General features: G+C 42.0%; 1 protein-coding gene across 3 annotated transcripts in view; it reads left to right on the forward strand.

Annotated features, from left to right (window-relative positions):
* drosha (drosha ribonuclease III) overlaps positions 1–13,471 on the forward strand; it is a 165,174-nt gene that overhangs the window by 60,712 nt on the left and 90,991 nt on the right. For all 3 annotated transcript variants that reach the window (XM_060849942.1, XM_060849944.1, XM_060849945.1), the window contains exons 16-17: positions 4,950–5,057; positions 11,868–11,975. In XM_060849942.1, the coding sequence (XP_060705925.1) occupies positions 4,950–5,057; positions 11,868–11,975 (216 nt within the window). The remainder of the gene's footprint in view (positions 1–4,949; positions 5,058–11,867; positions 11,976–13,471) is intronic.

Raw genomic sequence — 13,471 nt, forward strand, 5'->3', positions numbered from 1 at the left:
ATCAGACTGTTAGCAATGATCCATGAAGAGATCCATGTTAGCAATGATCCAAGATCCATGAAGGGAAGCAACAGATGACCTCACTCTTCATGTCGAAGAAATCCTTGAGGTTGAAGAGATGGAACAAAGGATGGGGTTAACTTAGTTCTGCAGGAATTGGCTCTGGAATAGTGAGTGATTTAGGCAGAGCTGGACCACGTTATCTATTATCCCAAAATCTGCAGAAATGTATGGTTTTGAGAGCAAGGCATTTATTTGATGTGATCCAGCAAGAGCTGGCAATCCAGAGTGAATCTCACTCTGCACTGGGCATGTAAAAGTTTGTATACTTTAACATGAGGTGGAAGTGTAGATTGGGTCTTATTTAGAATAAAAAGGAGTGCAAATATCTATTGTTTTGCTGAAGAAAGGGCAGCAATATATTGTGGTTGAGTCGAGAGAATGCTCTAGAGTTATGATGATCAAAGATTAGGTATTTGGTAATTTGTAAGTTGAATTATGATTAATGTTGGCGAGTGCTTTTTGGCATCCAATTCAGAATAAATTGGAATTGGGATGTAGTAGATGAATTTGGAGTGGTGAAGAATAGGAGAAATTGTTAAGAATTGGCCTTGAAGTGGTTGAACCCAGCTCACTTTAACAGTGAATACATTACACCCTTTGTAAAGAATGGTGATATGGTCAGCAATAATTAATGGCTGTTTGTCTCTATTCATCTTTGGGAAACACTGGGAAATCCAACATGTACAATGTAAACCTCATTGGAAAGGAGATCAGAGACAGGCTGTTCACAAGAGTCTGAGGTGTGGCAGGTGGAGTTTAATTTGGATAAGTGCGAGGTATTGCATTTTGGTAAAACAGACAAGGGCAGGACTTGTATAGTTAATAGGATCCTGGGTAGTGCTGTCGAACAGAGAGACTGAGGGGTTCAAGTACGTAATTCTTTGAAATTTGTGTTGCAGGTTGACATGCTGTTTAAGAAGATGTTTAGCATGTATGTATAGGAGTTGGGACATTATGTTGTGGCTGTACAGGACATTGGTGAGGTTATTTTAGAGCATTGTATACAGTTCTGGTCCCCCTGCTATCGGAAGGATATGAAATTGCAGAGGGTTCAGAAAAGATTGATCAAGATGTGGTTGGGACTGAAAGGTTTGAGTTGTAAGGAGAAGCTGGATAGGCTGGGACCTTTTTCACTGGAGCATTGGAGATTGAGGAATGATCTTACAGTTGTTTGTAAAATTATGAGGGGCATAGATATGGTGAATAGCAAAAGCCTTTTCCCTAGGATGGGGCAGTTCAGAACCACAGGACATATTTTTAAGGTGAGAGGAGAAGGATTTAAAAGGGACCTAAGGGGCAACCTTTTCACACAAAGGTTGGTTCAAATATGGAATACACTTCCTGAGGAATTGGTGAATGCTGGTACAGTTACAACACTTAAAAGACATTTGGATAGGGTCAGAAAGGAAATGTTTGGAGGGAAAGGGCCACACGCAGCTAGGTAGGGCGAGTTTAATTTCGGAAACATGGTTGGCATGGATGAGTTGGACTGAAGGGTCTGTTCGGTGCTGTGTGACTCTATGATTTTAGAATAGAAATTATTCTCCTGCTGTCTCAGTGTTTGAATTTATAATTGTATTAGTCATAGATGATAGCCAAGCAACTGCATGTAATTGCAGAATAATGCACACTGCCTTGTGGTTGGTGAGGAGTTCACAAAGTACGAATATAAGTGATTTTTGAAACATTTTTATTTTGGGGGCATGCTATTTCAGATCTGTTAGTCCTTCCAATTCATCCATACCGAGAGAGCTGCAGCTACAGTGTGGATTATTTATAAGGAGAATCATTAACCTTAGAGAAAAGAAACCGGTTTTGGAATCTGTGCTCTATACTGCTGCTGAAATGCAATTTTGCTTTGTCTGACATTTTCCATCTGTCATTAGTTTAATGCTGTGGCTGCTTCAGCACTCGAGTGTATTTAACTAGCGGAGCGTGTTTCTGCACAGGTCCTTTCAAGTTTCATGCGGTTTATTGCTTCAGCTATTTATAGAGAGCAAGAATAGGTCATTTTCAACTGAGGAGAACAGGGAGCAGTGCACCAAGAGTTCTTTTAACTTCTAACGTTGAGTATTGTTGAAGACTGTAAGCTTTCCTTTCCTTGTACACTATAGATTTTTATTAAATCAACCTGTTAAGAGTGTTATAGAGTTACACAGCACTGAGACCCTTTGGTCCAACTTGCCTGCACCAACTAGATATTCTAAACTGATCTAGCCCTATTTGCCACATTTGGCCCATACCCCTCTCAGTCCTTTCTATTCCATCCAAATGTCTTTTATATGTTGTAATTGTACCCCGCCCCACCATCTCCTCTGGCACCTTGTTCTGAATACACACCATCCTCTACATGGAGAAAGTTGCTCCTCCGCTCCCTTTTTAAACATCTTTCCTATAGCAGGGAGATCAGCATCGAATGCAGTATTCCAGAAGTGGCCTCACTAATGTCCTTTACAGCTGCACCATTACCTCTGAACTCCTACCAATGAAAGCAATGGGAACAAATACCTCCTTCACCACCTAGTATACCTGTGTCTCCACTTTCAAGGAACTATGTACCTGCACCCTTGGGTCTGTTTGTTTAGCAACACAAGGGCCCGCCCATTAACTGTGTAAGTTTACCTTATCAAAATGGAACACCTCACGTTTTTAAATTAAACTCCATCTACCACTCCTTGGCCTATTGGACCTGGTCAAGGTCCCATTGTACTCTGAGATAACCTTCTTCGCTGTCCGCTACTCCTCCAATTTAGGTGTCATCTGCAAACTTACTAACCATTCCTCCTTTATTCATATCCAAATCGTTTACATAAATGACAAAAGCAGTGGACCCAGTACCGATCCTCGTGGCACACAGGTGGTTACAGGCCTCCAGTCTGAAAGACAACCTGTTACCTCCACCCTCTGACTCCTACCTTTGAAGCTAATTTTGTATCAAATCGGCTAACTCCCAGTGGATTCCAAGTGATCTCACCCTTTGCTAACCAGTCTACCACGTAGAACCTTATTGAGCACCTTCCTGAAGTCCTTGTAGACAATGTCTGCAACTCTGCCTTCATCAACCTTCTTTGTCATCGTTTCAAAATGCTCAATCAAGGTAGTGACACATGATTCCGCACAAAGCTATATTGACTATCCCTACTGGGTCCTTGCCTTTCCAAATAAATAATAATCCTGTCCTTCAGAACCTCTTCCAACAACTACCCACAACTGATGCATGGCTCATGTTGTGATGTGCCTCTGACACAGGTGGGACTAGAACCTTAACTTCCTAGCTCAGAGGTAAGGATGTTACCAATGCACCACATAAGTTTTTGTACAGTCTAAACTGGCCACCACAGGGGAGAGCAATGTTTTATAAAGTCTGCAATGCTGACAAAGTGTATGTATCCACCTTTAGGGGCGGCACGGTGGCATGGGGCGGCCCGGTGGCACAGTGGTTAGCACTGCTGCCTCACAGCACCAGGGACCTGGGTTCAATTCCCGCCTCAGGCGACTGACTGTGTGGAGTTTGCACGTTCTCCCCGTGTCTGCGTGGGTTTCCTCCGGGTGCTCCGGTTTCCTCCCACAGTCCAAAGATGTGCGGGTCAGGTGAATTGGCCATGCTAAATTGCCTGTAGTGTTAGGTAAGGGGTATATGTAGGGGTATGGGTGGGTTGCGCTTCGGCGGGTCGGTGTGGACTTGTTGGGCCGAAGGGCCTGTTTCCACACTGTAAGTAATCTAAGATCCAACCACCCGCTTGCGACAACAACAATGGCCTGCATTTATCTAGTGTCTTTAACATAGTAAAGTGCCACATGGTGGTTTGCAGGAGCGCTGCCAAACACAATCTGACACCAATCCACATAAAGACATTGGGACCAAATGAGCAAAGCCTTGGTCAAGGGGAGAGGTTTTAGATTATGCCTACTGGGATAGTAAATAGGACAGATGGTTAGTGTGAGTTTTAAAGGAGGCAGCTCTGGCACTGTCTGTGTTTTTGCACTGAGGGCTGACCATTGAGTGATTTAAGGCTGGGACTGAATTGGCAAAGGGCAGATATTTCAGTGATTGTGGAGTTGATGGAGATTTCAATTATTTTGTCATGGGGTGTGGTAAGACTGGCATTTGCTGGCCAGCTCTAATTTCCTTGAACTGATTACTCCCTCGCTCACAGCAGATGGCAATTATAAGTAATTGATGTTGCTGTGGGTCTGGAGGTAAAGATGACACGTTTTCTTCCTTGATGAACATTATTTAATCTATTAGGGTTTTTATAACAATCTTGTTTTCTAGTCCCTGAGGCTGATGCGTTTTATTCCAGATTGATTGATTTATTAATCATCTGAGTTATTTTCACAATTCAAATGAAGTCAAAATCCTGGGGACGCTGGATAATCTGAAACAAACACAATGATGGAGAAACTCAGTAGGTCAAGCAGCATCTTCAGAGAGAAACAGAGTCCAATGTGACTCTTCAGAACTCTCCAATTTCTTCAGCATTTTCTCTCTTTGTTCTGTGTTTTTACAATAGTTTCACAGTCACTGTTACTGCAATTAGTTATTCCAAATTTACTCATTGAATTCAAATCCCACCATCTGCCAAGGTGGGATTTGATCCCTGTCCCCAGGGGGCACTCCAGGTTTGCAAGTCCAATGACATTGCCACTTTGCTGCGATCTGCTCATTCTGCAGAGATAGTCCATGAATTTGTAAATGAGAATAAGAATTTTAAAACCCACTTGCTGCAAAACTGGTACCCACTGTGGGGATGATGGGTAAATGAGGCATGGGGCAAGTCAGCATGAATGCTCATCTTATACGGGATATAATGTTTTAAATAGTGTTGGGATCAAAAATCCCTATTATTACATGTCAACAAATGCTGTATTTCCATTAATTTCAGGAAGCTTTGCAGAAGATCCGTCAGAAAAATACAATGCGACGTGAGGTAACAGTCGAACTGAGCAGTCAAGGTTTCTGGAAGACTGGTGTCCGCTCAGATGTCTGTCAAGTATGTAGCTTGGATAGCCTTCATAGATCGCACTGACACTGGATGTAACTGTATTTGTTGAGGCCTCATCAGTTCTGTTATTATGAGCATTGCGACCATGTTGTAGATGGTGGTTAGTTTAACCAGGTTGATATTTTCTAATCCAGCTGTTCAGAGATGTTATGACACACTCTGAAGCAAGTGGGACTTGGAGTAGTTTGAAACACAGAGCTCGTTTACCAGGCCTGTGTGGTGTGGTGGTAGTGTTCCTACCTCTGAGATAGAAGGCCCAGATTCAAGTCCATTTCTCTCCCGAGGTTAATCAGAAAATATTTTCCAAGCTTGTCTGGTTTTCTGGAGGAAGAGGAGAGAGCAGATTGGAGTTTGTATTGAATAGCAAAATGCAAATGAATACTTGTGGAAGGTGGACTGACCCTTGCTTCCTCTTTTGTTTAAATGAGAACACACCAGTGTAACAGTCTGAGCATTGGGTTCTGTCCTGTACTCTTAAAGTTGCTCTATCTTAAACTTAACCATCCCTGCTCTGGGAGTGCTGCAACTCTGTCTCTGCATTGTCTGACTCTCCGGAATTCTAACATCCTCTTTTATTTGTACTCTAATGTCCAGCTTGTTGATCTTCATATTACAGCTGTCTAGTACAGTTCTTCCAATCATCCGAGTCTTGACATTCTCAATGACTGCTGAGTTATACTGTCTTATCAGATCTTGATATATGCTTGCCCATTAGATCACACATGTATTGACCCTCAGGTTCTGTTATGTAGTGGTGTGGAGACTGTGTACCCCCTTCACATGATCCATGTCACTAAAACAATGAAGAGATGTACAAGCAATCTCCAAAATGTTCCATTCAGCTCCCAAGCTGTTCCACTATCCTAAAAAACCTGCAGATGGTGATTTTAAAAACCTGCAGTTCCATTTACTTGCCTTTTGCTCCATATCCTTTGACATTGTTTGATCTAACGGAAAATATTTGGATCTTTGTCATGTAATTGTCACTTGCCCCCCCCCCTCCCACCGGCTCCTGAAGAGCGAATGTTCCAATTATCCTTAGCCCTTCACGTGGAAACGCTTCATGGTTTCACCTCCAGTACTGATTTAACATCGTGCCTCCTCTGTTCTGCATGTGTAAACTAAAAAGGGGATCAAGCCAGTTTGCTGCAACTGCTCCACACCATTTCATTTTGTTCTGGTGAGTCTCTTCTGTACCCTCCCCAAGACTCATGTGTTTATTTTGTTCTTATGATTTTATTCTCTAAAGCCAAGTGTTCCAGGTCAGGCTTGATCAATGCTTTTGTACAACTGAAACATAACCTCCATAATTTCATTTCTCAATCCTTTAGAGGCCAGCGTTTTATTTGTCTTCTTAAAAAGTTTTTGGGTCTGTCTACCAGCTTGTAGAGATCTCCGCACATTGACCCCTGAATCCACTTGCTCCTTGAAATCTGGCTTTCACCATTAAGTACATATTTTGATTTGTCTGTCTTGTGACATCGCACTTCCTCTGCTTTCTAGTTTTGCTGAAACATTCTGTCTGTGTTCTCCATTGACACCCCGTTCCTTCCTTTACAACTTGCCATGTCTCCCAAGTGAGTGTCATTGGCAAATCTTTCATCCAAGTGATTGTGTGTTAATCCACAGGCATTTTCTTCAGACCCTGAGCACTTTTGTGTTTAATCCTTGAAACCCTGAAGACCATTCCTGCTCAGGATATAATGAATTATTATGGCCCAGAAGTAGGCCATTCAGTCCATCATGTCCAAGTGAGCAGTTCACCTTGGGCTATTCCTCTGCTTTCTTCCCATAACCCCACAGGTTTCTCCTGTTCAATTCTGATACATGCTTAACAGAAGAGTTGGAAGTTTGTGGGACAGAGGGAGACCTTTATACTTAGCATCATTATGCTGCCACCCTGTTAGAGTGGATTCAATTTGCTAGCTCTATTGAGTTCCCAAGACAATATAATCTTTTTCTGCTACAGATATTTTCCCAGTGTTCAGAAATATAGAAATGTAGGAAATGGGGCCCTTCCAGCCTGATCTTCATTTTCCTTTTTAAACATGCAGTGGTTTCTGTCTCAGTTGTTCAGAGCCTAGACTTTCCCTGCTCCATAAACACTGAAGCAATGTGCCCTGATCTCTGCCATCATATTGCCATACCAGTTTTCATTTTGTTGCTCCTCATCACTGACTTTTGACCTTTGGCAAAATGGTCATTCCTATTCTTTCAGTCAGATTGCTTCAGTCCATTTTGAAATCACTATTAAATATGCTCAGCAACTTGGTGTGCTGAACTGGTTATTTTATCCTGCCCAAAGAGCTGGTGGCGTGGACAGTGGAGGATCTCACTTGGGTATATTGAAGAGCTGTCAAAGTTCAGCCCAGCAGCATGGTGGGAGTGGTGATTACTAATGTTAAATTAATTGTATTGCTAAGGATAAACAGGGGAATGGTTTTGATTGTTTGATTGAAAGTCTTGAGCACATATTAAGAACAGAATTACCTGTGATCATATTGTTCTGAAAACAGCTGGTCTCATCCAAGCTGGAAGTTAAGCAGGATCAATGCCTACAACTGGGAATACCAGGCACATTATGTCCAAAAAGAGACACAAGCTGAAAAGTGGTTTGAGTCCCACCCAAGGACCAAAGGTGGTGTGTTCCTAATGTGGCCAAACAGATTTTCTGTCAATCTGCAAACACTTCCACCACCTTCCAGTGGTGGTAAGAGCGGGAGACATTCTTGATCAGCCACCAATGAATAGCTTTGGGCCTGTCTCATCTCCCACCTGTAGTTCCAGGATGCAATATGCAGGTAAAGATACATGTTGCCACAGCATCTGATTTCCTAGGTGAAATGTAACAAACCACCGTCCTCTTCAATATAACACAAGAGTCAGTGAGCTCCGTTAGGTGAGATGGCTAGGTGTAGTTAAGAGAAATGACTCCTATTCCAACTGAGATGGACTTGGGTCTGTCTACAAAAGAAATCTTGTCTCTTTAATGGGAAGAAATGCCCTTGGTTCCTTGTGGTCTACAGCAGACTAACTTTCAGTAAAAATTCTCAGACATTACAGAGATTACTGGCACACTGACTTAAAAGTAGAAGGAGGAGGCATGCAACGCTGCATCCTGGGAATAAACCTACTGACAAAAATCAATTGATGTCTCGTTTCGTATTTTGGGCTTGAGATCAACATTAATTCTCCATGAAATTTCAATGAGAAGTTGCTCATTTCTCCATGCCTTACACTTTTCTGAGGATTTACTTGTAGGAACATTCCCCCTTTCAGTATAACATTGTCTAACTTATCACTTTGATTCTTGCTTTTGGTGTATGTCGCTCTAATCTACTTCCTTCAGGAAGTTCTAATGTCAGAGCCAGCCTTCTTATCTTCTCTTGTTCTCCAACTATCTTTCATCGCCTGCCATTATGAGAACCTTTTCGCTGCTCCTTTATCCCAATCTATCCACCTAAAATAAAATCGACAGCTTTCTAGACTTTGTCCACATTGCTGAAGGTCTGTGTTTCAGTCTTCTACTGCAAGATATTTGAATAGCATAAACACTTGTTCAAATACATAGCGAGTCCACTATATTCAGTGCTGGGTGACTAACTGTAAAGGTATACATTCTCTTAAAGTCATAGAGATATATAGCATGGAAATAGACCCTTCAGTCTAACTTGTCCCTAACAACCAGATATCCTAACCTAATCTAGTCCCATTGCCAGCACCCGGCCCATATCCCTCTAAACCCTTCCTATTCATATATCCAAACAGATACCTTCTAAATGTTGTAATTGTGCCAGTCTCCTCCATTTCCTGTGGCAGCTCATTCCATTCACACACTACCCTTAGGACCCTTTCAAATCTTTCCCCTCACACCTTTAACCTATGCCCTCTAGTTCTGGACTCCGTAATCCCAAAGAAAATACCTTGGCTAATCACCCTATCCTCGCCCGTGATAATTTTATAAACCTCAATAAGATCACCCCTCGGCCTCCGACACTCCAGGGAAAACCGTCATAGCCTCTCCCTGTAGCTCCAATAGTCCAACCCTGGCAACATCCTTGTAAATCATTTTTGAACCCTTTCAAGTTTCATCATATCCTTCCGATAGGAGGCAGACCAGTATTCCAAAAGTGGCCTAACTAATGTCCTGTACAGCCACAACATGACCTCTTGCACTAATTTTGGCAAGTACTAGTAAAAATCCAGAAATGTATTTGGAGGTTGTACATTTTTTTTTCTCTCCAAGAAAAGAATTTTTGGTATACAGGATAATTCTCTCCTCTGTTTCATTTTAAATCCCACAATAATGAGCTGAATTAAATCTGGTTGTGGAGGACTTTGAAGGTTATAAGGATAAGTGCGCACACATGTCATTATGTAAAGACTTAACATTAATGAGATATTGATAAATCCACTCCGAACTATCTGAATTACACTGAAGTTCGACATCTGTTTTCGCTTCACTGAAGTTAGTCAGAAACCAATCAATATAATTTCACTGAAGTAACGGTGCACAGGAAGGTGTGTGTCTTTTTAAATAGTTTGATCAAAGGTTTCTTATTATTACATTTACAAAAGCTGAATGTTGCTAATTACTGTGCCAGTGCATGCAATTTGCATTGGCTTTCTGGTTCATTATTGCTAAAAGATTCTGGCTTTGTAGATATAATGATTTTCAGAAGCTGTGGTTAATTTCTATTCTCTAGCCTGGGTCTTGTTCTAACAAGATTATCTGGAATGAAACCGGCTAACAGCACAAAGAGCTGACTGTGAAGTCTTCATAAACTCTTTCCCTGCCTGTGAGGGGCATCTTACGTTTGGTGGAACCATTTTTTAAGTAACCTGGTCAATATTCCTCCTGGTCTCTTCTCTCCTCTTACTTCTGATTCTGACTAAAGTACGGTTAGAGTACATGTCAGCAACTGAACCTTTGCTGCACTTTGTATCCATATTCCAGGATAAATATAATGCCTGGGTGGGTAAGAGTCACAAGAACATTGAATAAGCTTGAATGGCCACATCCTCCTCTTCTGTAGCCACATCATGTTTGTTAATCAATGACTATTCAAACCATTTTTCATAGAAATTATTTTCAGTCGAAAACAAGAGAAATTCTTCATTTGAAGCCTTGTAGCTGTTAAGGGATCTGCAGTAACTCTAAAACAATATGAAGTCTTTTTTTCTCTGCACCTAAGTACTGTCCAATAACAGTTTTGTTTTCTGTTTCACTTGAGACCTGGACTGGTCCAGTGTTTATTGCCCTTGAGAAGATGGTGGTGAAATGTCTTTCTGAAAATGCAGCAGGTCAGGCAGCATCGGGCTCATGCCCGAAACATCGATTCTCCTGCTCCTTGGATGCTGCATGACCTGTTGTGCTTTTCCAGCAACACATTTTCAGCTCTGATCTCCAGCATCTGCAGTCCTCACTTTCTCCTAAATGTCTTTTTGAACCCCTGTACGTGATGTTTTTGATGTGGCCTGATACTATGGAGAGTTCTGAGTTCAGTTCGAAGACTTGAAAATGTAGTGTGGATTTGATATGTGTTCTTTGGGTTTTTAAAGAAATGCACCCAGTATAAAGTTGGAGAACATCCTGGAACTTTAAATCACTGATGTAGATTTATGCCGGAATGTATTGGACAATTCTGAACCCCTTAGACAACATCTTCCAGACCCACAACCACTCCTGTCTCGAAGGACAGTGTCAGCAGTTATATGGAACACCACCCAGTGAAAGTTCCCCTCCAAGCCTCTCGCCATTCTGAGTTGGAAATATATCTCTGTCCCTTCACTGTTGCTGAAATTCCCTCTCATACCCAGAACTCTTGGTCTATCTACTGCACAGGACTGCAGTGGTTCAAGAAGGCATCTCATCATCACCGCCTCAAGGGCAGCGAGAGATGGGCAATAACTATTGACCCAGCCAGTAATCTCTTTTCAGTGGAAATTGTTGGGATCTGGAATGCTCAACCTGAGAAGCTGGGAGTTTATTCCATCTTTAATCTTACCAAGGAGTTGCAGAGGGATTGGATGTTGAAGCCTTTTCAGGGTTGCAATAACAAGCAGGGAAGTGGGGTAGTATACAGCATGGCTGCTTGTTAAAAGGGCCAGTATAGATTCGATGGGCTGAGTGGCCTAATTCTGATGCTGCAAGTTTCCATGATTTCAGTAAGTGGCATTGAGAACTATCGGTAAGTTTGCAACTCGGTGTGTTGTGCACGGTTCTGGAAGGTGCCATGGTTGCATAATGACTGAAAGGATGACCTGGTAACATTTGAACAAACTTATGTTTCCTAAAACAGACGGGAGTTGCTCCCACCAGGAAGCTAAATTTAATATATAAGTGACTCAGTGGTTAGCACTGGTACCTCACAGGGACCCAAGTTCAATTCCAGCCTCTTTGTGGATGGAGTTTCGACATTCTCCATGTGTGTGTGTGTGTGTGTGTGTGTGTGTGTGTGTGTGTGTGTGTGTGTGTGTGTCCCGCAGTCCAAAGATTGGCCATGCTAAATTGCCCATAATGTGCAGGCTGGGTAGATTAGCCATGGGAAATGCAGAGTTGCAGGGATAGGGTAGTGGGTTGGGGTGCTTTTTGAAATGTGGATTTCGAGGGCCGAATGGCCTGCTTCCACACTATAGGGATTCTTTGAATAAAAAGATCCTACAAAATGTGTGTTCTCGATCTGGGGTCCTGATGTATGAGGCGGTATGCCAAGAAGACTAATGAGGAACGAGTAATACTACGTGTAGAGAAACTTTAATAATTTATCCTGCCTGCTCTTTGTGTTTTTTTCCCAGCATGCCATGATGTTGCCAGTATTAACCCACCATATCCGATACCATCAGTGTCTGATGCACTTGGATAAGCTGATAGGCTATACGTTTAAAGAACGCTGCCTCCTCCAGGTAAGCATTGCTTGTCTTTTCCTGTATTCACTGGTCAAGCCTGAGACTGTTTGTAGTCTTGGTGAAGGGGTTGAGGTGGAGGCTAGATCTCCTATGATCCTGTCTGGTTTGGAAGTGGGAGTTGGGCTTGGTGAGGTGACAGGTTACCGTATGCTATCCAATCCAAAATGCCAACTTAAAATATCAATGCCAAAAGCAACACTCATTTTACTTTTTATTGCCCTCTGACCCACTGCAGCCAATTGCCAGAAACAGGCAGGTATACACACTCGGGTCTACTGTGACTCCCTAAGCATGCACAGTTTCTGCCCCCTTTTGGTTTCAGGCCACTGCACTTATAACCACGTAAATGAAATGTCAACTGCCTGTTTTTAGAACTTTTTTTCAGTATCCTGATTTACTCAGCATTCCCGTTCAAAATCCGTTCTCTCCAGCCTACTGGCACCAACCATGTGGTAGCATTATCTCAGACATTCTCCCAAGTTCTGATTTTCAAAAATGAGGGTAAAAGGAGACATTTAATATCTCCCAATTTATAAACTCTGAACCAGCACATAAAGTGTTCACTTTTCTAGTCCTGGAGTGTGAAAACTTTATCGAAGTTGGTGAATATGTTGGAAAGGTTGTGCACAGCAAGTTAATCCACAACCCAGCTCGTTCAGTTGCTAGTTAATGGGGCATCTTAATCCCAAGATTGTCGTTTCAAGCCCCATGATGGGCAATAGATTTCTCTCTTCCAAACAAAAGAGTTATTCAAATAGGTTTTTATTGAATTTTTAAACCAACTTATTTTAAGATTACAAAGTGGAATTGTGAAGTTGAGATCCCTCTTTGTCAGTGCCAGTTGGGAGATCGATCCACAATCATTCCTGGATTGTATTGATTTCTATCTACACTATTTATTTTTAAATGTTATCCCACTGCATTTTTTTCCTCCTGGAGGCACCTTATTTGCTTTTCTTTTGGTCTTTTGAAACAATTTGAGAACTAATTCCATGAACCATTTTGAACGTTGCTGACTGTGCTGTCACTACCTGTGGGAACTGCTTTGTTCCGGCCTGAGTGGATGGGTCGACAGTTTAAATCCTATTGCTGATTGCTCTGTAGAGCATGTCATGGTATGCTTTGCAACAAGTGCGTTTATCTTTGTAAAATCTGCAAAGAGGATGGGGAAAAGACAGAGGAAGTGAATAATATGTGAACTGCTCCTTCAGAGTTCAAGCACAGAAACTTAAGGGCCAAATGACTCCTTCTGTGCTGTAATATGTTCAGGAGGGAGTTGGCTATAGTTTTTAGGGTTAAAGGAATCAAAGGGTATGGGGAGAAAGCAGGAACAGGGTACTGAGTTGGATGATCAACTGTATTTGGATGACAGAATAGGCTTGAAGGGTGGAATGGCCTGCTTCTCTTAAATATTTCTCTAAGTTCTCTGCGATTCAAATACAGCAACTTTTGTTTCTTTAAAATCTGCTAGAGGAAACTATATGGTTTCTGAC

The sequence above is a fragment of the Hemiscyllium ocellatum genome, chromosome 34 (genome assembly GCF_020745735.1).
Source record: "Hemiscyllium ocellatum isolate sHemOce1 chromosome 34, sHemOce1.pat.X.cur, whole genome shotgun sequence".
Lineage (NCBI taxonomy): Eukaryota > Metazoa > Chordata > Chondrichthyes > Orectolobiformes > Hemiscylliidae > Hemiscyllium > Hemiscyllium ocellatum.